General features: G+C 47.5%; 1 protein-coding gene and 2 long non-coding RNA genes across 12 annotated transcripts in view; 2 read left to right on the top strand and 1 right to left on the bottom strand.

Moving 5' to 3' along the window:
- Window positions 1-2,209: 2,209 nt before the first annotated feature.
- Window positions 2,210-23,910, bottom strand: LOC135523655 (uncharacterized). 8 transcript variants are annotated; one of them, XR_010452847.1, is made up of 6 exons: window positions 23,827-23,910; window positions 23,033-23,634; window positions 13,544-13,632; window positions 13,283-13,446; window positions 11,214-13,206; window positions 2,210-3,426 (listed from the first exon to the last, which is right to left on the bottom strand). It is a non-coding gene; the product is annotated as an uncharacterized LOC135523655 (long non-coding RNA). The 8 variants fall into 8 exon arrangements; XR_010452851.1 differs by lacking the exon at window positions 23,827-23,910 and having other exon boundaries at window positions 11,214-11,326; window positions 11,507-13,206; window positions 23,033-23,124; XR_010452853.1 differs by lacking the exon at window positions 23,827-23,910 and having other exon boundaries at window positions 11,214-11,809; window positions 12,315-13,206; window positions 23,033-23,124.
- LOC135523656 (uncharacterized) lies at window positions 13,319-18,026 on the top strand. Its single transcript, XR_010452855.1, has 3 exons — window positions 13,319-13,398; window positions 14,616-14,675; window positions 17,984-18,026. It is a non-coding gene; the product is annotated as an uncharacterized LOC135523656 (long non-coding RNA).
- The window catches only part of LOC135523654 (brain-specific angiogenesis inhibitor 1-associated protein 2-like protein 1), a 44,702-nt gene continuing 43,454 nt past the window's right edge, over window positions 23,248-24,495 (top strand). For all 3 annotated transcript variants that reach the window (XM_064950467.1, XM_064950468.1, XM_064950465.1), the window contains exon 1: window positions 23,248-23,337. In XM_064950467.1, coding sequence (XP_064806539.1) covers window positions 23,275-23,337 — 63 coding nt within the window. In that variant the 5' untranslated portion in view covers window positions 23,248-23,274. The remainder of the gene's footprint in view (window positions 23,338-24,495) is intronic.

The following is a 24,495-nucleotide window of genomic DNA, read 5'->3' as shown; positions in this document are numbered from 1 at the left end:
GCGCCAGAACCGCCTCCGCGGACAGACGCCCACCCAGACCCTCCCCTATAGGTTCAGGTTTTGCGGCCGGAGCCCGCACCTTTGGGGTACTGTCACGTTCTGACCTTTTATTTCCTTTGTTTTGTCTTTATTTAGTATAGTCAGGGCGTGAGTTGGGGTGGACAGTCTGTTTGTGTTTCTATGTTTTTTCTATTTCTGTGTTTGGCCTGATATGGTTCTCAATCAGAGGCAGCTGTTTATCGTTGTCCCTGATTGAGAACCATATTTAGGTAGCCTGGGTTTCACTGTTGGTTTGCGGGTGTTTGTTTCCGTGTGAGTGTTTGTCGCCACATGGTACTGTTCGGTTATTTCACATATTCGTTTTTTTGTATTTCATAGTATTCAGTGCTTTTCTTATTAAAATCGTCATGAACACTTACCACGCCGCATCTTGGTCCGATCCTTACTCATCTTCAGACGAAGAGGAGGAAATCTGCCGTTACAACTATATATATATATATATATATATATATACATATACAGTACCAGTCAAAAGTTTGGACACCTACACATTCAAGGGTTTGTCTTTATTTTGACAATTTCTGCATTGTATAATGGTGAAGACATCACAACTATGAACTAACACATATGGAATCCTGTCGTAAGCAAAGTGTTAATCAATATTTTATATTCACAATTCTTCAAAGTAGCCACCCTTTGCCTTAATGACAGCATTGCACACTAGTGGCATTCTCTCAACCAGCTTCATGAGGTAGTCACCTGGAATGCATTTCAATTATCAGATGTGCCTTAAGTTAATTTGTGGAATTTCTTTCCTTTTTAAAGCAGTTGAGCCAATCAGTTGTGTTGTGACAAGGTACGGGTGGTATACAGAAGATAGCCCTATTTGGTAAAAGACCAAGTCCATATGTCAAGAACAGCGCAAATAAGCAAAGAGAAATGACTGTCCATTTAAGACATGAAGGTCAGTCAATACAGAACATTCTAAGAACATTGAAAGTTTAAGTGCAGTTGTAAAAACCAAGCGTTAAGATGATACTGACTCATGAAGACCGCCACAGGAAAGGTAGACCCAGAGTACCACTGCTGCAGAGGATAAGTTAATGAGTTACCAGCCTCAAATTGCAGCCCAAATAAATGCTTGAGTTCAAGTAACAGACACATCTCAACATACACTGTTCAGAGGAGACTGTGAATAAGGCCTTCGTGGTTGAATTGCTGCAAAGAAACCACTAAAGGACACCAATAAGAGACCTGCTTGGGCCAAGAAACACAAGCAATGGACATATTAGACCGGTGGAATTCTGTCCTTTGGTCTGATGAGTCCAAATGTGAGATTTTTGTTCCAACTGCCATGTCTTTGTGAAACGCAGAGTAGGTGAACGGATGATCTCTGCATGTGTGATTACTACCGTTAAGCATGGAGGAGTAGGTGTGATGGTGTGGGGGTGCTTTGCTGGAGACACTGCCTGTGATTTATTTTGAATTCAAGGCACACTTAACCAGCATGGCTACCACAGCATTCTGCAGCGATCCGCCATCCCATCTGGTTTGCTCTGAGTGGGACTATCATTTGTTTTTCAACAGGACAATTACCCAACACACCTCCAGGCTGTGTAAGGGCCATTTGAGCAAGAAGGAGAGTGATGGAGTGCTGCATCAGATGACCTGACCTCCGCAATCACCCAACCTCAACCCAATTGAGATGGTTTGGGATGAGTTGGACCGCAGAGTGAAGGAAAAGCAGCCAACAGGTGCTCAGCATATGTGGGAACTCCTTCAACACTGTTGGAAAAGCATTCCAGGTGAAGCTGGTTGAGAGAATGCCAAGAGTGTGCAACGCTGTCATCAAGGCAAAGGGTGGCTACTTTGAAGGATCTCAAATATAAAATAGATGTAGATTTTTTTTAACACTTTTTTGGTTACTACGTGATTCCAAATGTGTTATTTCATAGTTTAGATGTCTTCGTTATTATTCTACAATGTAGAAAATAGTAAACATAAAGAAAAACCCTTGAATGAGTAGGTGTGTTTAAACTTTTGACTGGTACTGTATATAATTGGATAAGTCTCCACCCCCCTGAGTTAATACTTGGTAGAAGCACATTTGGCAGCCATTACAGATGTGAATCATTTGGAATAAGATTCTACCTTTTAACTCTTAGGGCAACATATTTTCACTGAAGTAAAAATATGACAGGAGCAAAGCTCAGGTAAAACGTTAGTGGAAAACCCACATCAGTCTTCTGAAAACCTTACCCTGGGATAGGGTTTTATTTTTCTACTGGACAATTACACACGTTGATGCAAAAGACACACCAGAATGGATTTCCAAGAGGTGTTGAGTGTCCCTTAATGGTCTAGTCTCAGTCTTGACTTATACTGAACAAAAATATAAACGCATCATGTAAAGTGTTGGTCCCGTGTTTCATGAGCTGAAATAAAAGATCCCAGAAATGTTCCATACATACAAAAAGCTTATTTCTCTCAAATTCTATACACAAATGTGTTTACATCCCTGTTAGTTAGCATTTCTCTTTTGCCAAGGTAATCCATCCACCTGACAGCTGTGGCATATCAAGAAGCTGATTAAACAGCATGATTGCTCGGGACAATTAAAGGCCACTCTAAAATGTGCAGTTTTGTCACACAACACAATGCCACAGATGTCTCAAGTTTTGAGGGAGTGTGAAATTGGCATGCTGACTGCAGGAATGTCTCCCTGAGCGGTTGACAGAGAATGTTATATTTATTTCTCTACCATAAGCCACATCCAATGTTGTTTTAGAGAATTTGGCAGTACATCAAACCGGCCTCACAACCGCAGATCTCGTGTAACCACTCCAGCCCAGGACCTCCACATCCGGCTTCTTCACCTGCGGCATTGTCTGAGACCAGTCACCCGGACAGCTGATTCAACCGAGTAGCATTTCAGTGTGTAATAAAGACCTTTTGTGGGGAAAATGGCTGCGCCCTTCACCAGTCATGTGAAATCTATAGATTAGGGCATAATGAATTTATCTCAATTGACTGATTTCCTTATAGGAACTGTAACTCAGTAATATTATTGAAATTGATGCATGCTGCATTTATATTTTTGTTCCGTATACTTGTACATCAGTGAAATAATTTATAGTTCAAGGTTACTTTACATGTATATTCATCTCAAACCATACATTTTTAGCAAACTATTAGCATTGGACTTGAATCAGAGCAGCACAAAGCCCAGATCAAAAGCGTGTAAATGAAGACTGGTTGCAGTATGAGTAGGCGTCAGCTCTGGTACCATGCTGCAACAGAAGGGTTTGGACCTCTCCTTTCTTCTGCCCTGGACACATACAGATCAGTACTGATATCAGGGATGTCCTGATGGGGCTGCAGTTCCATCTTAATGCTGGAGTAAGTGGCGTTACTGTACCCAGACATCTGTAACATAATAAAATAAACAAACAAATGTAAACATTTACACTGACACTTTTTTTGGTGTTTGTAGGGCTACAGTGTCTCAACATTTCTTAGCAAATTTATACCGAACAATAACAAATACACTGAGCAAATTACCATCGGACAACTAAGTCACTACTGGTCATGTCCGAGTCCATGTCCGAGTCACCACTGGTCGAGTCCGAGTCCGTGTCCGAGTCACCACTGGTCGAGTCCGAGTCCGTGTCCGAGTCACCACTGGTCGAGTCCGAGTCCGTGTCCGAGTCACCACTGGTCGAGTCCGAGTCCATGTCCGAGTCACCACAGGTCGAATCCGAGTCCGTGTCCGAGTCACCACTGGTCGAGTCCGAGTCCATGTCCGAGTCACCACTGGTCGAGTCCGAGTCCATGTCCGAGTCACCACTGGTCGAATCCATGTCTGAGTCACCACTGGTCGAGCCCGACTCCATGTCCGAGCCACCACTGGTCGAGTCCGAATCCATGTCCGAGTCACCACTGGTCGAGTCCGAGTCCATGTCCGAGTCACCACTGGTCGAGTCCGAGTCCGTGTCCGAGTCACCACTGGTCGAGTCCGAGTCCGTGTCCGAGTCACCACTGGTCGAGTCCGAGTCCGTGTCCGAGTCACCACTGGTCGAGTCCGAGTCCGTGTCCGAGTCACCACTGGTCGAGTCCGAGTCCGTGTCCGAGTCACCACTGGTCGAGTCCGAGTCCATGTCCGAGTCACCACTGGTCGAATCCATGTCCGAGTCACCACTGGTCGAGTCCGAGTCCATGTCCGAGTCACCGCCGGTCGAGTCCGAGGCCATGTCCGAGTCACCACTGGTTGAGTCCGAGTCCATGTCCGAGTCACCACTGGTCGAGTCCGAGTCCATGTCCGAGTCACCACTGGTCGAGTCCATGTCCGAGTCACCACTGGTCGAGTCCGAGTCCATGTCCGAGTCACCACTGTTCGAGTCCATGTCCGAGTCACCACTGGTCGAGTCCGAGTCCATGCCCGAGTCCATGTCCGAGTCACCACTGGTCGAGTCCATGTCCGAGTCACCACTGGTCGAGTCCAAGTCCATGTCCGAATCACCGCTGGTCGAGTCCATGTCCGAGTCACCACTGGTCGAGTCCGAGTCCATGCCCGAGTCCATGTCCGAGTCACCACTGGTCGAGTCCATGTCCGAGTCACCACTGGTCGAGTCCAAGTCCATGTCCGAATCACCGCTGGTCGAGTCCATGTCCGAGTCACCACTGGTCTAGTCCGAGTCCATGTCCGAGTCACCACTGGTCGAGTCCGAGGCCATGTCCGAGTCACCACTGGTCGAGTCCGAGTCCATGTCCGAGTCACCACTGGTCGAGTCCGAGTCCATGTCCGAGTCACCACTGGTCGAGTCCGAATCCATGTCCGAGTCACCACAGGTCGAGTCCGAGTCCATGTCCGAGTCACCACAGGTCGAATCCGAGTCCGTGTCCGAGTCACCACTGGTCGAGTCCGAGTCCATGTCCGAGTCACCACTGGTCGAATCCATGTCTGAGTCACCACTGGTCGAGCCCGACTCCATGTCCGAGTCACCACTGGTCGAGTCCATGTCTGAGTCACCACTGGTCGAGCCCGACTCCATGTCCGAGCCACCACTGGTCGAGTCCGAATCCATGTCCGAGTCACCACTGGTCTAGTCCGAGTCCATGTCCGAGTCACCACTGGTCGAGTCCGAGGCCATGTCCGAGTCACCACTGGTCGAGTCCGAGTCCATGTCCGAGTCACCACTGGTCGAGTCCGAGTCCATGTCCGAGTCACCACTGGTCGAGTCCGAGTCCATGTCCGAGTCACCACAGGTCAAATCCGAGTCCGTGTCCGAGTCACCGCTGGTCGAGTCCGAGTCCATGTCCGAGTCACCACTGGTCGAATCCATGTCTGAGTCACCACTGGTCGAGCCCGACTCCATGTCCGAGTCACCACTGGTCGAGTCCATGTCCGAGTCACCACTGGTCGAGTCCAAGTCCATGTCCGAATCACCGCTGGTCGAGTCCATGTCCGAGTCACCACTGGTCTAGTCCGAGTCCATGTCCGAGTCACCACTGGTCGAGTCCGAGGCCATGTCCGAGTCACCACTGGTCGAGTCCGAGTCCATGTCCGAGTCACCACTGGTCGAGTCCGAGTCCATGTCCGAGTCACCACTGGTCGAGTCCGAATCCATGTCCGAGTCACCACAGGTCGAGTCCGAGTCCATGTCCGAGTCACCACAGGTCGAATCCGAGTCCGTGTCCGAGTCACCACTGGTCGAGTCCGAGTCCATGTCCGAGTCACCACTGGTCGAGTCCGAGTCCATGTCCGAGTCACCACAGGTCAAATCCGAGTCCGTGTCCGAGTCACCACTGGTCGAGTCCGAGTCCATGTCCGAGTCACCACTGGTCGAATCCATGTCTGAGTCACCACTGGTCGAGCCCGACTCCTTGTCCGAGTCACCACTGGTCGAGTCCGAGTCCGTGTCCGAGTCACCACTGGTCGAGTCCGAGTCCGTGTCCGAGTCACCACTGGTCGAGTCCGAGTCCGTGTCCGAGTCACCACTGGTCGAGTCCGAGTCTGTGTCCGAGTCACCACTGGTCGAGTCCGAGTCCGTGTCCGAATCACCATTGGTCGAGTCCGAGTCCATGTCCGAGTCACCACTGGTCGAGTCCGAGTCCATGTCCGAGTCACCACTGGTCGAGTCCAAGTCCATGTCCGAGTCACCACTGGTCGAATCCATGTCCGAGTCACCACTGGTCGAGTCCGAGTCCATGTCCGAGTCACCGCCGGTCGAGTCCGAGGCCATGTCCGAGTTACCACTGGTTGAGTCCGAGTCCATGTCCGAGTCACCACTGGTCGAGTCCGAGTCCATGTCCGAGTCACCACTGGTCGAGTCCATGTCCGAGTCACCACTGGTCGAGTCCGAGTCCATGTCCGAGTCACCACTGTTCGAGTCCATGTCCGAGTCACCACTGGTCGAGTCCGAGTCCATGCCCGAGTCCATGTCCGAGTCACCACTGGTCGAGTCCATGTCCGAGTCACCACTGGTCGAGTCCAAGTCCATGTCCGAATCACCGCTGGTCGAGTCCATGTCCGAGTCACCACTGGTCGAGTCCGAGTCCATGCCCGAGTCCATGTCCGAGTCACCACTGGTCGAGTCCATGTCCGAGTCACCACTGGTCGAGTCCAAGTCCATGTCCGAATCACCGCTGCTCGAGTCCATGTCCGAGTCACCACTGGTCTAGTCCGAGTCCATGTCCGAGTCACCACTGGTCGAGTCCGAGGCCATGTCCGAGTCACCACTGGTCGAGTCCGAGTCCATGTCCGAGTCACCACTGGTCGAGTCCGAGTCCATGTCCGAGTCACCACTGGTCGAGTCCGAGTCCATGTCCGAGTCACCACTGGTCGAGTCCGAGTCCGTGTCCGAGTCACCACTGGTCGAGTCCGAGTCCGTGTCCGAGTCACCACTGGTCGAGTCCGAGTCCGTGTCCGAGTCACCACTGGTCGAGTCCGAGTCCGTGTCCGAGTCACCACTGGTCGAGTCCGAGTCCGTGTCCGAGTCACCACTGGTCGAGTCCGAGTCCATGTCCGAGTCACCACTGGTCGAGTCCGAGTCCATGTCCGAGTCACCACTGGTCGAATCCATGTCCGAGTCACCACTGGTCGAGTCCGAGTCCATGTCCGAGTCACCGCCGGTCGAGTCCGAGGCCATGTCCGAGTCACCACTGGTTGAGTCCGAGTCCATGTCCGAGTCACCACAGGTCGAGTCCGAGTCCATGTCCGAGTCACCACTGGTCGAGTCCATGTCCGAGTCACCACTGGTCGAGTCCGAGTCCATGTCCGAGTCACCACTGTTCGAGTCCATGTCCGAGTCACCACTGGTCGAGTCCGAGTCCATGCCCGAGTCCATGTCCGAGTCACCACTGGTCGAGTCCATGTCCGAGTCACCACTGGTCGAGTCCAAGTCCATGTCCGAATCACCGCTGGTCGAGTCCATGTCCGAGTCACCACTGGTCGAGTCCGAGTCCATGCCCGAGTCCATGTCCGAGTCACCACTGGTCGAGTCCATGTCCGAGTCACCACTGGTCGAGTCCAAGTCCATGTCCGAATCACCGCTGGTCGAGTCCATGTCCGAGTCACCACTGGTCTAGTCCGAGTCCATGTCCGAGTCACCACTGGTCGAGTCCGAGGCCATGTCCGAGTCACCACTGGTCGAGTCCGAGTCCATGTCCGAGTCACCACTGGTCGAGTCCGAGTCCATGTCCGAGTCACCACTGGTCGAGTCCGAGTCCATGTCCGAGTCACCACAGGTCGAGTCCGAGTCCATGTCCGAGTCACCACAGGTCGAATCCGAGTCCGTGTCCGAGTCACCACTGGTCGAGTCCGAGTCCATGTCCGAGTCACCACAGGTCAAATCCGAGTCCGTGTCCGAGTCACCACTGGTCGAGTCCGAGTCCATGTCCGAGTCACCACTGGTCGAATCCATGTCTGAGTCACCACTGGTCGAGCCCGACTCCATGTCCGAGCCACCACTGGTCGAGTCCGAATCCATGTCCGAGTCACCACTGGTCGAGTCCGAGTCCATGTCCGAGTCACCACTGGTCGAGTCCGAGTCCGTGTCCGAGTCACCACTGGTCGAGTCCGAGTCCGTGTCCGAGTCACCACTGGTCGAGTCCGAGTCCGTGTCCGAGTCACCACTGGTCGAGTCCGAGTCCGTGTCCGAGTCACCACTGGTCGAGTCCGAGTCTGTGTCCGAGTCACCACTGGTCGAGTCCGAGTCCGTGTCCGAGTCACCATTGGTCGAGTCCGAGTCCATGTCCGAGTCACCACTGGTCGAGTCCGAGTCCATGTCCGAGTCACCACTGGTCGAGTCCGAGTCCATGTCCGAGTCACCACTGGTCGAATCCATGTCCGAGTCACCACTGGTCGAGTCCGAGTCCATGTCCGAGTCACCGCCGGTCGAGTCCGAGGCCATGTCCGAGTCACCACTGGTTGAGTCCGAGTCCATGTCCGAGTCACCACAGGTCGAGTCCGAGTCCATGTCCGAGTCACCACTGGTCGAGTCCATGTCCGAGTCACCACTGTTCGAGTCCATGTCCGAGTCACCACTGGTCGAGTCCGAGTCCATGCCCGAGTCCATGTCCGAGTCACCACTGGTCGAGTCCATGTCCGAGTCACCACTGGTCGAGTCCAAGTCCATGTCCGAATCACCGCTGGTCGAGTCCATGTCCGAGTCACCACTGGTCTAGTCCGAGTCCATGTCCGAGTCACCACTGGTCGAGTCCGAGGCCATGTCCGAGTCACCACTGGTCGAGTCCGAGTCCATGTCCGAGTCACCACTGGTCGAGTCCGAGTCCATGTCCGAGTCACCACTGGTCGAGTCCGAGTCCATGTCCGAGTCACCACTGGTCGAGTCCGAGTCCGTGTCCGAGTCACCACTGGTCGAGTCCGAGTCCGTGTCCGAGTCACCACTGGTCGAGTCCGAGTCCGTGTCCGAGTCACCACTGGTCGAGTCCGAGTCCGTGTCCGAGTCACCACTGGTCGAGTCCGAGTCCGTGTCCGAGTCACCACTGGTCGAGTCCGAGTCCGTGTCCGAGTCACCACTGGTCGAGTCCGAGTCCATGTCCGAGTCACCACTGGTCGAATCCATGTCCGAGTCACCACTGGTCGAGTCCGAGTCCATGTCCGAGTCACCGCCGGTCGAGTCCGAGGCCATGTCCGAGTCACCACTGGTTGAGTCCGAGTCCATGTCCGAGTCACCACAGGTCGAGTCCGAGTCCATGTCCGAGTCACCACTGGTCGAGTCCATGTCCGAGTCACCACTGGTCGAGTCCGAGTCCATGTCCGAGTCACCACTGTTCGAGTCCATGTCCGAGTCACCACTGGTCGAGTCCGAGTCCATGCCCGAGTCCATGTCCGAGTCACCACTGGTCGAGTCCATGTCCGAGTCACCACTGGTCGAGTCCAAGTCCATGTCCGAATCACCGCTGGTCGAGTCCATGTCCGAGTCACCACTGGTCGAGTCCGAGTCCATGCCCGAGTCCATGTCCGAGTCACCACTGGTCGAGTCCATGTCCGAGTCACCACTGGTCGAGTCCAAGTCCATGTCCGAATCACCGCTGGTCGAGTCCATGTCCGAGTCACCACTGGTCTAGTCCGAGTCCATGTCCGAGTCACCACTGGTCGAGTCCGAGGCCATGTCCGAGTCACCACTGGTCGAGTCCGAGTCCATGTCCGAGTCACCACTGGTCGAGTCCGAGTCCATGTCCGAGTCACCACTGGTCGAGTCCGAGTCCATGTCCGAGTCACCACAGGTCGAGTCCGAGTCCATGTCCGAGTCACCACAGGTCGAATCCGAGTCCGTGTCCGAGTCACCACTGGTCGAGTCCGAGTCCATGTCCGAGTCACCACTGGTCGAGTCCGAGTCCATGTCCGAGTCACCACAGGTCAAATCCGAGTCCGTGTCCGAGTCACCACTGGTCGAGTCCGAGTCCATGTCCGAGTCACCACTGGTCGAATCCATGTCTGAGTCACCACTGGTCGAGCCCGACTCCATGTCCGAGCCACCACTGGTCGAGTCCGAATCCATGTCCGAGTCACCACTGGTCGAGTCCGAGTCCATGTCCGAGTCACCACTGGTCGAGTCCGAGTCCGTGTCCGAGTCACCACTGGTCGAGTCCGAGTCCGTGTCCGAGTCACCACTGGTCGAGTCCGAGTCCGTGTCCGAGTCACCACTGGTCGAGTCCGAGTCCGTGTCCGAGTCACCACTGGTCGAGTCCGAGTCTGTGTCCGAGTCACCACTGGTCGAGTCCGAGTCCGTGTCCGAGTCACCATTGGTCGAGTCCGAGTCCATGTCCGAGTCACCACTGGTCGAGTCCGAGTCCATGTCCGAGTCACCACTGGTCGAGTCCAAGTCCATGTCCGAGTCACCACTGGTCGAATCCATGTCCGAGTCACCACTGGTCGAGTCCGAGTCCATGTCCGAGTCACCGCCGGTCGAGTCCGAGGCCATGTCCGAGTTACCACTGGTTGAGTCCGAGTCCATGTCCGAGTCACCACTGGTCGAGTCCGAGTCCATGTCCGAGTCACCACTGGTCGAGTCCGAGTCCATGTCCGAGTCACCACTGTTCGAGTCCATGTCCGAGTCACCACTGGTCGAGTCCGAGTCCATGCCCGAGTCCATGTCCGAGTCACCACTGGTCGAGTCCATGTCCGAGTCACCACTGGTCGAGTCCAAGTCCATGTCCGAATCACCGCTGGTCGAGTCCATGTCCGAGTCACCACTGGTCGAGTCCGAGTCCATGCCCGAGTCCATGTCCGAGTCACCACTGGTCGAGTCCATGTCCGAGTCACCACTGGTCGAGTCCAAGTCCATGTCCGAATCACCGCTGGTCGAGTCCATGTCCGAGTCACCACTGGTCTAGTCCGAGTCCATGTCCGAGTCACCACTGGTCGAGTCCGAGGCCATGTCCGAGTCACCACTGGTCGAGTCCGAGTCCATGTCCGAGTCACCACTGGTCGAGTCCGAGTCCATGTCCGAGTCACCACTGGTCGAGTCCGAGTCCATGTCCGAGTCACCACTGGTCGAGTCCGAGTCAAGTCTGAATCTTGTACTAGAGTACCATAACATTGCTTGACAGTGCATTCTACAGCCACGGCCATTATTTGAAGTTGATCGTTAGTCAATTTGTTAGATATAGATCACCCCCTTGTGGACACGTTGTAGAATAGCCTCATATCTTTGGGAGGAGTATTGAAACAAGGCCTAACATTCTACCTGTGAATTGTTGTTGTTTCCCTTCTTAGGGCGACTGGCTATAACAGTGATGAAGGCGAGGATTGCTAATATGATCCCAGCACACGGCAGGATGAAGAGCAGGTTATTGGAGGCTATTAGGAGACAGAGAACTGTTGTTACCATAGTTCAAGGTAGGGAAAACTCTTCACATACTTTAATGCTACAGTATTACATGATGCAGCTAGACAAGCTTGAATAGTGGTCAGAAGTTGTGCAAGCAAAATTCATTTCATATTTACAATTCACTCCCAATTAGTAACTGTCATACTCACCAGTTTCTGCATGCATGATTATTCAAGCACCACAGCATGTCTCCTCTTGACCTACTTTGTACACCACTGAATCATGTTCCTATTTACAATAGCCATCATTCATCATTATTTTAGTGTTCTGGTATTTGTATATGCATTAGAATTAGGTCACAAGCTTCCTGAAACTCCTCAGTTCACCACATGAGACATGAACAGTATGGGTTGTGGGTCCATGAGTTAAATGACTCTTCTCCAGAACTCCCTAGTGAATTCCTCAATTCTGGCCACTGTCCCATTGACGTCTTTTCATTTCTCTGAAAAACACTATCACTCGGTTCAGTTTAAAGGGATACTTTGGGATTTTGGCAATGAGGCCCTTTATCTACTTCCCTAAAGTCAGATGAGCTCATGGATACTATTTGTATGTCTCTGTGTCCAGTATGAAGGTAGTTCAAGGTAGGTTTGCGAGCCAATGCTAACCAGCGTTAGCGCAATGAATAGACACTTCCAGTCATTGCACTAATATCATTTAGCAATTGCGCTAACGCTAGTTAGCAACTTTCTTCAAACTGCATGCAGAGACATAAAAAGTATATCTACAAGTTCATCTGACTCCGGGGAAGTGGATAGAGGGCCTCATTGCCAAAACCCCATAGAATCCCTTTAAGATTATAAGGAGAACCATGAAATCTAAAGAGGTCAATTCGGATCAAAACCCCTTGTGCCACCAGAACTGCTGAGCGACACTATACTAATAGATGGATCATTTGTACTATATCAAACTAGTCTATACTGTATTCATAGTGAGAGGAGAGAGTGTGTACTGTACTGTAGCTTCAGCCTAGGAGGTCTGTAGTTTGCTGATGTCATTGCAGACACTGATGTCAAGACAGTGGACTCCTAAAGCCGTTCAGTCTGAATGTGTGTGTGTGTGTGTGTGAGAGAGAGAGAGAGAGAGAGAGAGAGAGAGAGAGAGAGAGAGAGAGAGAGAGAGAGAGAGAGACATTGTAAAAACACTGTATATATATATAATACGACATTTGTAATGTCTTTATTGTTTTGAAACTTCTGTATGTGTGATGTCTACTGTTAATTGTTATTGTTTATTTTACTTTATATATTATATACCTTACTTGCTTTGGCAATGTTAACACGTTTCCCATGCCAATAAAGCCCCTTGAATTGAATTGAATTGAGAGAGAGAGAGAGAGAGAGAGAGAGAGAGAGAGAGAGAGAGAGATAAAGCTAATGAGAATGAATATAGCACACCCACATTGAAGGACTGGGAAGCCAAGAGAGGAAGAGAGAGAATAAATGAGTCGATTCTTTGATGTGTTATGCATGTTTATGATGTTGTATGAGTGTTAATTCTACTGAGAAATTGTATCCACCTTCCATCGACATGAATACCCAGACTGTTGTTTCTGGGAACCTGGAAACTCAAAGGGCCTTTCGACTTAATATTTCTGATGGGGTCGGGAAAATAGCAGAGATATGCAATACAATTTCAAACGAAATCATTCTTAACAAAAATTATGTATATTCTGCCAACCTACCCAGCACTGCAATGTCCATGGTGTAAACCCCAGTTAGTGGAGTGGAGTAGAGCTTTTGTTCACTTGGGCCCCCACTCTCAGCCGCAGAGTGTAGTTTCCAGAGGACAAGTATTTATGGTGCACATACAGCACCTCCCTTACAAAACCAGAATAAACAACCACGTACTATTTAAATGTATAGCCTAACCTGTGAAAAGGAAAACAACAAAACACATATTCGATGATAAACAGGCAGACATACCCGTTGCCAAACTCCCAGGTATAGTTGAATTTGGCGGTGCGTAAAGTGTTCCTTGGATCGAACAGTTCGAACTATGTCTCGGTTGGAACCTCCGAGGCCATCTCCCTGTCCCGCACGTAAGTCGCATTTCCTCTGAATGAAGCTGAGCTTCCCCGAAACATTTTCTGAAGGAAAAAAGTAACAAAAACATGAGTTTACTATAAATTGTTTAAAATATATATATTATATTGAAATAATGTTATGCGCGTAAAATCAACCTACTCAGATGGATCAAACCGTTTGTTGTGAGCCCCAAAACCCGGGGGCTCAGAATCAGGGCAGGTGACACGAAGACCACCACAATTATATTTCTGAAAAATAAACCAGAATTATATAAAAGTATATATTAAACTTGATATTTAATACAATTCGACTTATTTACTCGAATATTACGCATGCAACTCACATATTTACCGATACATTTGCGCTTGTCCACTCACAGATGAGGCAAATGGTATAGGCTACTCCAGAACAAAGAAATGTGAATACTTCAAATGAACAACCTATAATATATTCCTTAACTGTCTTGTCAGCTGCTGCCAAAAAGTTGTTCATAGCCTCAAAATTTCCCAAATTCCTGTAAAAGCCTGAAATAATTCCCATGCGTTTCGACTATGTGCTTCTAGGAACACAAATAGCTGTGTTGTGTAATTCGCTGTCCATGGTATTAAGGAATTAGTTTATGGCCCACAACAAACACCTGCTGGACACTTCTTAGGAATGACCAACGTTATTTATTAGTTATGAAGTCACCCATGTTCTATCTGGGGGAGTCTATAGTTGAATTTATTGGCTATACCTTTGTTTGATGTAAGATATATTTGTCCTGCTGTTGAAAAAAGGATGTTAAGCTGCTTGCATCTCAAATCAAATGTATTTTGTAAAGCCTTTTTATATCGGCAGCTGTCACAAAGTGCTTTACAGATACCCAGCCTATATCCTCAAAAAGCAATCAATGCAGAATTAGAAGCACAAATTCGAAATGTGTGAATAAATGTGAATTTTGATTGATCGCATCTCAGTCATGAGCTCCAGTATTAAATATGGCCACACGATGGCGACATACACAGAGAATAGCGATGGAGCCCTCACCTTGCAAGCAAAACACTTGTTTGAGTGAATTTGCTGCAAATCTACATATTTTGCCATGGGGAGTAAAGAAAATGTTGCCGTTTTAAAGCAAGTTTGCTGCTATTATCCTAATTTTGCCATAAGGTGGAAAGAAATGTTTGCAGATTAATATGAATGATGAACACAAATATTTTCTGACATATTCAATCTCTCCATATCCCAGTCTGTTGTCCCCACTTGCTTCAAGCTGTTCACCATTGTTCCTGTACCCAAGAAAGCGAAGGTAACTGAACTAAATGACCATCACCCTGTAGCACTCACTTATGTCATCATTAAGTGCTTTGAGAGGCTAGTTTAGGAACAATTCGCAAACCACCCCAACAGATCCACGGACGACATAATTGCCAAAGCACTGCACACTGCCCTATCCCACCTGGACAAGAGAAATACCTATGTAAGAATGCTGTTCATTGACTACAGCTCAGCCTTCAACACCATAGTACCCTCCAAGCTCATCAATAAGCTCAGGGCCCTGGGTCTGAACCCCTCCCTGTGCAACTGGGTCCTGGACTTCCTGAGAGGCCGCCCCCAGTGGTGAAGGTAGGCAACAACACCTCCACCACGCTGATCCTCAACTCTGGGGCACGTTAGGGGTATGTGCTCAGCCCCCTCCTGTACTCACTGTTCACCCATGACTGCGTGGCCACACACGCCTCCAACTCAATCATTAAGTTTGCTGACGACACAACAGTGGTAGGCCTGATTGCAAACAATGACAAGACACTCTACAGGGAGGAGGTGAGGGCCCTGGCGGAGTGGTGCCAGGAACATAACCTCTCCCTCAACATCAACAAAACGAAGGAGCTGATAGTGGACTACATGAGACAGCAGAGAGAGCATGTCCCTATCCACATTGACGGGGACACAGGGGAGAGGGTCTAAAGCTTCAAATTCCTCGGCGTACATTCACTGATGACATGAAATGGTCCCACAGACAGTGTGGTGAAGAAGATGCAGCAGCGCCTCTTCAACCTCAGGAGGCTGAAGAAACTTGCCCCTAAGACCCTCAGGAAGAACTTCTATAGATGCATCATTGAGAGCATCCTGTCAGGCTGTATCACCGCCTAGTATGGCAATTGCACTGTCCGCAAACACAGGGCTCTCCAGAGGCTGGTGCGGTCAGACCAACATACTATAGGGAGAACACTGCCTGCCGTCCAGGACATTACAGATTGCTCCATCCCCTTCTCCGGCTGTTGTATTGGGCAGGTCAAGGGTTGAGAAATGTCTCAGTCCCTGGAGCAAAAATGTTGTGATACCCAGGAGCACGAGTACAGGACATCAATAAGCTGCTCCAAAACATTTAACCCTGCATCAGGAAATTGAGTATATCATAGTTCATGTGGGATTCAATGAAATTATGAAGGGCAGGCAGAACAGCTGAAGATGGATTTTAAAGAATTGACTGGGTCTTTGCTTGACACCAACAAACGCCCCATAATATCTGGCCTTGTGCCCTCCCTAAACCGTGGCATTGAACATTTCAGCAGGCTTCTAGCCCTCCATAACTGGCTACGTAACTATTGCAGCTCTGTGGGTGTAACATTTATTGACAATTTTGATGTCTTCTGGAAACAAAGCTTGTTTTATAAGGAGAATGGGATCATCCCAAATCATTTGGGTTCCTGGTTCTTTTCACAGCATTATAAGACTACGCTGAGACAATGACTTATCAATCACCCAAGCCCAGCTAGGTTAATCCCTACCACTGTGTTGCTGAGTTGTACATTATCCCATTGGTAGACACAATGTAAGTAACCTAATGTATGTCCCTGTAACTGCCCTGAATACCTCTGCTGATCCTACAGCTATTGTATGCAGTAATCATGTGCCTTTGAACAAGTGTTATACTGTTAGCACTGAGGCGGTGGGCCTTAGTAGGAAGTCCACTGTGTGCAGCTCAATTTGCACAAACATAAATAACATGAGCATGTCTACTTCTGCTAAGCTTCACAGTAAAACAATGAAAACAATCAAGCATCATAGAAAAGTGCTAAAAATAGCCACATTAACATATGTAGCTTAAGACACAAGGTTTATGAAATCAATAATTTGCTTGTAACACATGACATTAATATTCTGGCAAGCTCTGAAACTCACTTAGATAATACCTTTGATGATACAGTGGTAGCAATACATGGTTATAACATCTACAGAAAATACAGAAATGCCAATTGTGGAGGTGTTGCTGTTTATAGTCAAAACCATATTCTTGTAAAGCTTAGAGAGGATCTCATGTTAAATATTGTTAAAATAATATGTCTACAGGTTAATCTGCCTCACCAAAAGCCCATTCTTGTGAGAAGCTGCTATAGACCACCAAGTGCTAACAGTCAGTATCTGGAAAACATGTGTGAAATGCTTGATAATGTATGTGATATCAACAGAGAGGTATATTTTCTGGGTGATTTCAAAATTGACTGGCTTTCATCAAGCTGCCCACTCAAGAAAAAGCTTTAAACAGTGCTTGAAACCTGGGTCAGGTTATCTGTCAACCTACTAGGGTAGTTGAAATGAACACAAAAATGAAATAATAAACATGTATTGATCACATCTTTACAAATGATACAGAAATTTGCAATAAAGCAGTATCCAAATCCATTGGATGTAGTGATCACAATATAGTAGCCATATCTAGGAAAACCAAAGTTCCAAAGTCTGGGCCTAATATAGTGTATAAGAGTTCATACAATAAGTTTTGTAGTGATTCCTATGTTGAAGATGTAAAGCCTATTTGCTGGTCTGTGGTGTGTAATGAGGAGCAACCAGATGCTGCACTTGACACATTTATGAAATTGCTTATTCCAGTTACTAATAAGCATGCACCCATTAAGAAAATGACTGTAACTACAGCCTGGGGTTCAATCCCAGGCTGTGTCATTATCGTCCGTGATCGGGAGTCACATAGGGCGGCACTCAATTGGCCCAACATCATCCGGGTTAGGGGAGAGTTTGGCCGGGGGGGATTTACTTGGCTCATCGCGCTCTACCGACTCCTTGTGGCTGGCCGGGCACCTGCAGGCTGACTTTGGTCATCGGTTGAACAGTGTTTCCTCCGACACATTGGTGCGGCTTGCTTCCGGGTTAAGTGGTCGGGTGTTAAGAAGCGCAGTTTGGCGGCTCATGTTTCGGAGGATACATGACTTGACCTTCCCCACTCCCGAGTTGCAGCGATGAGACGACAAGATCATAATACGGAAATTGGGGAGAAAAAAGTGGGTAAAAATATAAAAAATGAAATAAATAAAATGACTGTAAAAACCAAGCTTTGATGAGGAATTGAAAAATGGAATAGTTGTGTCAAGTCTACTCCCACTCCCCCGCTCGACGTCGCCGGTTGACTAACCACCAGTCCTGGCAAGCCATCTTTACTCACACCTTGCAACACTCATTACGCACATCTGCATCTCATCATCAGTCACACCTGGACTTCATTACTCCCTTGATTTACTCACCCTTCATATAGTACTCTTCTGTCATTAGTCGTCAGACACACAATTAATCTTCTCCTTTCCTCCTTCTGATGACCAGGTGGCGAATCGCATCTCTGCATGTCTGGCAGACATATCAGTGTGGATGACGGATCACCACCTCAAGCTGAACCTCGACAAGACAGAGCTGCTCCTCCTCCCGGGGAAGGACTGCCCGTTCCATGATCTCGCCATCACGGTTGACAACTCCATTGTGTCCTCCTCCCAGAGCGCTAAGAACCTTGGCGTGATCCTGGACAACACCCTGTCGTTCTCAACTAACATCAAGGCGGTGGCCCGTTCCTGTAGGTTCATGCTCTACAACATCCGCAGAGTACGACCCTGCCTCACACAGGAAGCGGCACAGGTCCTAATCCAGGCACTTGTCATCTCCCGTCTGGATTACTGCAACTCGCTGTTGGCTGGGCTCCCTGCCTGTGCCATTAAACCCCTACAACTCATCCAGAACGCCGCAGCCCGTCTGGTGTTCAACCTTCCCAAGTTCTTTCACGTCACCCCGCTCCTCCGCTCTCTCCACTGGCTTCCAGTTGAAGCTCGCATCCGCTACAAGACCATGGTGCTTGCCTACGGAGCTGTGAGGGGAACGGCACCCCAGTACCTCCAGGCTCTGATCAGGCCCTACACCCAAACAAGGGCACTGCGTTCATCCACCTCTGGCCTGCTCGCCTCCCTACCACTGAGGAAGTACAGTTCCCGCTCAGCCCAGTCAAAACTGTTCGCTGCTCTGGCCTCCCAATGGTGGAACAAACTCCCTCACGACGCCAGGACAGCGGAGTCAATCACCACCTTCCGGAGACACCTGAAACCCCACCTCTTCAAGGAATACCTAGGATAGGATAAAGTAATCCTTCTCACCCCCCCTTAAATGATTTAGATGCACTATTGTAAAGTGGCTGTTCCACTGGATGTCAGAAGGTGAATTCACCAATTTGTAAGTCGCTCTGGATAAGAGCGTCTGCTAAATGACTTAAATGTAAATGTAAATGTCAGGTAGTATTGTTTATGCTTCCATGTCAGACGCTTCACTTCTTTTGTATCGTTCCATGTTCATTATTATTAAACTCACTAACTGCACTTGTTTCCTGACTCCCTGTGCCTGCGTTACAGATTGAGAGGGATGAGGCAAAAGGAAGTGCAAATAAGTCTGGCTGCACAACCGATTGGCAAATGTGATGCAAATTGAGAAATCATGTGACTAAACTGAATAAAAAGAAGAAGAAACTGTTCTATGAAACAAAGATAATTTATATAAAGAGTGATACTAAAAAGCTTTGGAGCACCTTAATAACTTCTTACAGATAGGCAGGACAGTCGCGTCCCACTTGGGCAAAAAACAGGGAAAATGCAGCGCGGCAAAAAAAAATGTAACATAAAAATCCAACTTTCATTAAATAACACATGTGATTGGGGCAAAAAGGCTAACATTTATTGAATCAGATGGCTCATTCATCACGAAACCCACGGATATTGCCAATTACTTTGATGATTTTTTCATTGGCAAGGTTAGCAAACATAGGCATGACATGCCAGCAACAAATGCTGACACTATACATCCAAGTATAACTGAAATTATGAAAGACAGGCATTGTAATTTTGATTCCCGTAAAGTGAGTGTGGAAGAGATTATTATTTTTTTGTCTATCAACAATGACAAGCCACCGGGGTCTGACAACTTGGATGAAAAATGACTGAGGATAGTAGCAGACGATATTGCCACTTGTATTTGCCATATCTTCAATCTAAACCTACTAGAAGGTGTGTGCCCTCAGGGCTGGAGGGAAGCAAAAAGTAATTCCGCTATCCAAGAATAGTAAAGCCCCCTTTACTGGCTCAAATAGCCAACCAATCAGCCTGTTACCAACCATTAGTAAACTTTTGGAAAAAATTGTGTTTGATGAGATACAATGCTTTTTTACTGTAAACAAATTGACAACAGACTTTCAGCACATTTGTAGGGAATGACATTCAACAAGCACGGCACTTACACAAATGACTGATCATTGGCTGAGAGAAATTGATGATAAAAAGATTGTGGGAGCTGTTTTGTTAAACTTCAGTGCGGCTTTTGACATTATCGATCATTGTCTGCTGATGGAAAAAGGTGTTATGGCTTTACCCTGCTAAATTGTGGATAAAGAGTTACCTGTCTAACAAAACACAGAGGGTGTTCTGTAATGGATGCCTCTCCAACATAATCCAGGTAGAATCAGGAATTCCCCAGGACAGCTGTCTAAGCCCCTTAATTGTTTCAATCTTTACTAATGACATGCCACTGGCGTTGAGTAATGATAACTCAACACTATACACATCAGCTACTACAGTGAGTGAAATCACTGCAACACTTAACAAAGAGCTGTAGTTAGTTTCAGAATGGGTGGCAATGAATTAGTTTGTCCTAAATAAAATTAAAATAAACTAAAAGCATTGTATTTGGGACAAATCACTCACTAAACCCTAAACCTCAACTAAATATTGTAATAAATAATGTGGAAATTGAGGAGACTAAACTGCTTGGAGTAACCCTGGATTGTAAACTGTCATGGCCAAAATATTTTGATACAACAGTAGCTAAGATTGGGACAAGTCTGTCCATAATAAAATCCTGCTCTGCCTTTTTATCAACACTATCAGCAAGGCAGGTCCTACAGGCCTTAGTTTTGTCGCACCTAGACTAACATTCAGTCGTGTGGTCAGGTGCCACAAAGAGGGACCTCGGAAAACTACAATTGGCTCAGAACAGAGCAGCAGGCTGGCTCTTAAATGTACACGGAGAGCTAACATTAATAATATACATGTACATTTGTCATTGCTCAAAGTGGAGGAGAGATTGGCTTCATCACTACTTGTTTTTGTAAGAAGTGTTGACATGCTGAATGCACCGAGGTGTCTGTTTGAACCTCTAGCACACAGCTCTGACACCCATACATACCCCACAAGACATGCCACCAGAGGTGTCTTCACAGTCCCCAAGTCAGGAACAGACTAAGGGAGGTGCACTCTATTCCATAGCAGCAGTAGAATAAGATAAAAAACGGATAAGAATAGACCTTATGGAACAGCGGGACTGTGAAGAGACACACAGGCACAGACACATATACACTTAAGACACTCATTCTACACTCATGTACAAATGGATTTTGTATTGTAGATATGTGATAGTAGAGCACACTTAATTTGTTGTGAGAAGTGTTACGGTATGTAATGTAATATTTAAAAATATGTATGACTGCCTTAATGTTGCTGGACCCCAGAAAGAGTAGCTGCTACCTTTGCAGCAGCTAATGGGGATTCTTAATCAATACAAATACAACTCTACTTCACCCGGAGTCACAGAAAGACCTAGGAGATCATCAAGGACCTCAGCCACCAGAGCAATGGCCTTTTCACCCCGCTACCATCTCGAACAGGGGTGGGCAATTCCAGTCCTCTGTGGCCTGATTGGTGTCACAGTTTTGCCCCATCCCGAGCTAACACACCTGACTCCAATAATCACCTAATCATGATCTTCACTTTATAATGCAATTTGAGTAATCAGCTATGTTTGCTAGGGAAGTGTGGCACCAATCAGGCCTCCGTAGACTGGAGTTTCCCATCCCTGATCTAGAAGGAGGAGACCGTACTGGTGTATCAAAGCTGGAACTAAGAGAGACTGATGAACAGCTTCTATCTCCAGGCCATCAGACTGTTAAACAGTCACCACTAGTTGGCCTCCACGCAATACCCTGCCCTGAAACTTAGTCACTTTTACTAGCCGGTTACCACCCAGTACTCCTATATCACTACTGCTGAACACACCTTTTCAATTAATATATTGTCCATAGTGTCTATACACACCATTATTCACTGAGTGTACAAAACATTAGGAACATCTGCTCTCTAAATCGACTTCAATCAGTGTATATGAAGGGGAGGAAACAGGTTAAAGAATGATTTTAAGCGTTGAGACAATTGAGACATGGATTGTGTGTCTGCCATTTAGAGGGTGAATGGGCAAGAAAAAAAATATTTGGCCATCAAAGCCCTGACCTCAATCCTATAGAAAATTTGTGGGCAGAATTTAAAAAGCGAGACCTACAAACCTGACTCAGTCACACCAGCTCTGTCAGGAGGAATGGGCCAAAATTCACCCAACTTATTGTGGGAAGCTTGTGGAAGGCTATCCGAAACATTTGACCCAAGTTAAACAATTGAAAGGCAATGCTACCGAATACTAATTGGGTGTATGTAAACTTCTGGCTCACTGGGAATGTGATGAAAGAAATAAAAGCTGAAATAAATCATTCTCTTTACTATTATTCTAACATTTCACATTCCTAAAATAAAGTGGTGATCCTAACTGACCTAAGACAGGGAATTTGTACCTGGATTACATGTCAGGAATTGTGAAAAACCGAGTTAAATGTATTTGGCTAAGGTGTATGTAAACTTCCGACTTCAACTGTATATTCCGGACTCTGACATGGCTTGTTCTGATATTTTGTAATTTCTTTCTTTTTACTTTTGTATTGTTTTCGAGGTATTATTACTGCGCTGTAATATTATTTCGCTGCATCTGCAAATCTGCGTATGCAACCAATAAACTTTGATTTGATTTTGATTTGATAACAACAGCAATGAACCACGGCATAATTGAGCTGAGAAGATCCCTTATGGAAGAACCACGTGAATTTCACGTGACCACATGTCAAGTGTTCCCAAAACAAGTTTTCACATGATTTCACATGTGAAATTTTACTTGAAATCATGTGATTTTCCAGATGTGAAATCGTGTTTTATGTTGGGATGTTTACATGAGACTAATTCCGATGGCCAAATGAGGGAGTTAATTGATTTTCAAATATTGTTTGTTTATTTATTTGGATCCCCATTTGCTTTTGCAGAAGCAGCTAAACCCGGGGTGGTTCACCCTGATTTTAAAGTAAGCCTATTGTCATTTAAATGCTTCCGAATGCGATAACAGAACCGCCCCGGGAGAGTGAGCCATAGGGAGTGACTGAGCACCCAACCCCTGTTGCCAATACCGAGTTGATCCACCTGAAAGCACAGCACCGAAAGTGCTTGACTAAAGCAGTGACGTCACGGATCCTACCTTTTCTGTCTCCAGCCCCTCCGACACACACACGGTGAAGTTTGACAGTCTCCGTTCAGGCAGCGCAGCGGTTGATGCCGGTTTGTTTGGCCACTGGTGCACAGTTGCGCTTCTGCTCTCAATTGTAAACTACTCCTGGAACAACTAAACAGCCCACCCTTGGATTTGAAAGGAATTATATAGACTTCGAGTGATTGGCTTTGGTTTAGTTTTTTTTTGTTCCATCTTGCAGAGACTGAGAAATGACTGCCAACATGTCTCTGGATCATGACGATGTGAATAAACTGACCGAAAGTACATACAAGGTAAGCAGGCTTTTTTTCCCTCGTCATCATAGCTCCCCATTTCTCCACCATGACCTTGGCTACATAATAACAGGGTTTACATTTGGCCATTGTCCATCGTCGCCTTTGGCAATAGCAGTAGGCTCCAATTAGCTTCAGATTAGGGCTCACAGTTATTATAGGAGATACATATACCCATTCTATAATATGGCCATACAATTGCACAGTGCTTACCATTAGCGCACGTGTAAACTGTGCCCGTGATTTGTTGAAAGCAAAACGCAGTGAAGTAGCCTACAAAGTACCTTTGCCTCTCAACTGAAAGAAAAAAAACAATAGATTTGTAATTTGTCAACTTCAAATTTGACCAATAATCTATTTCGTATTGTTAGTTCATCAATTATAAGGCAATATGGTGCACATAAGGCAATATCTCATGCCCCAACAGCCCCACCTGTCCAATACTCCGCAGGTGAAGTCGAAAGTGTCAGTTTAATAAATTATACATACAGTTTAGGACCTGCCACAGTTTCAGCTGAAGAGAAGAGTGACGATAAACCTGTTTCTCTGTTTTCTTTTCCCCCCTTTCTCTCTCTCTCTCTCTGGCTGGGTGCAAGCAGGCCTAACACATACCTGGCAGTTCATTGTTCTATTGAGGGTGTGCCTGGGGAATTTAAACAGTGACTCCAGTCCTGAACAGCATTTTATTGTGGGCCATTTGAATAGGACGGGGATTGGGTTTGGTTCACCCTAGCCTGCTGCTGCAAATACTCTGTGTCGGACTTTGTGTCGCACATAGTTGTAAAGTGTGAAGGATCATGTTAATGATTAAAATGTTTTATTTCAACTTGGTGTTATTTATAGAATTAACACAAACATTGAAACCTTTATTTATGATGACATTATTAAGACAATCATGTATGTGGTTTATGTATTGGCTTATTATTGGTTTCTGTGTATATAATCCACAAGAGAATTGGCCATTGTTAATAAAAAGTAAGTTTTCCCTCTGGACATTGGTGTAAAAATAGTGTTGTTTAAACAAGCAATTTCAAGAATAGTCACACTCAGTCCCTGGCCAAGAATAAACAGGTCTTTGATTGTTCTGTAGTTTGTTTTTCTCGTCTGTGTTCTCCCAGCTGTAGTTCATTCTCTCTCCTCTCTCTCTCTAACCCCCCC

Source organism: Oncorhynchus masou, chromosome 31, assembly GCF_036934945.1.
Source record: "Oncorhynchus masou masou isolate Uvic2021 chromosome 31, UVic_Omas_1.1, whole genome shotgun sequence".
NCBI classification, from domain to species: Eukaryota; Metazoa; Chordata; class Actinopteri; order Salmoniformes; family Salmonidae; genus Oncorhynchus; species Oncorhynchus masou.
Note: the sequence above shows the minus strand (reverse complement) of the source record. Positions and strands in the feature narration are given on the sequence as shown.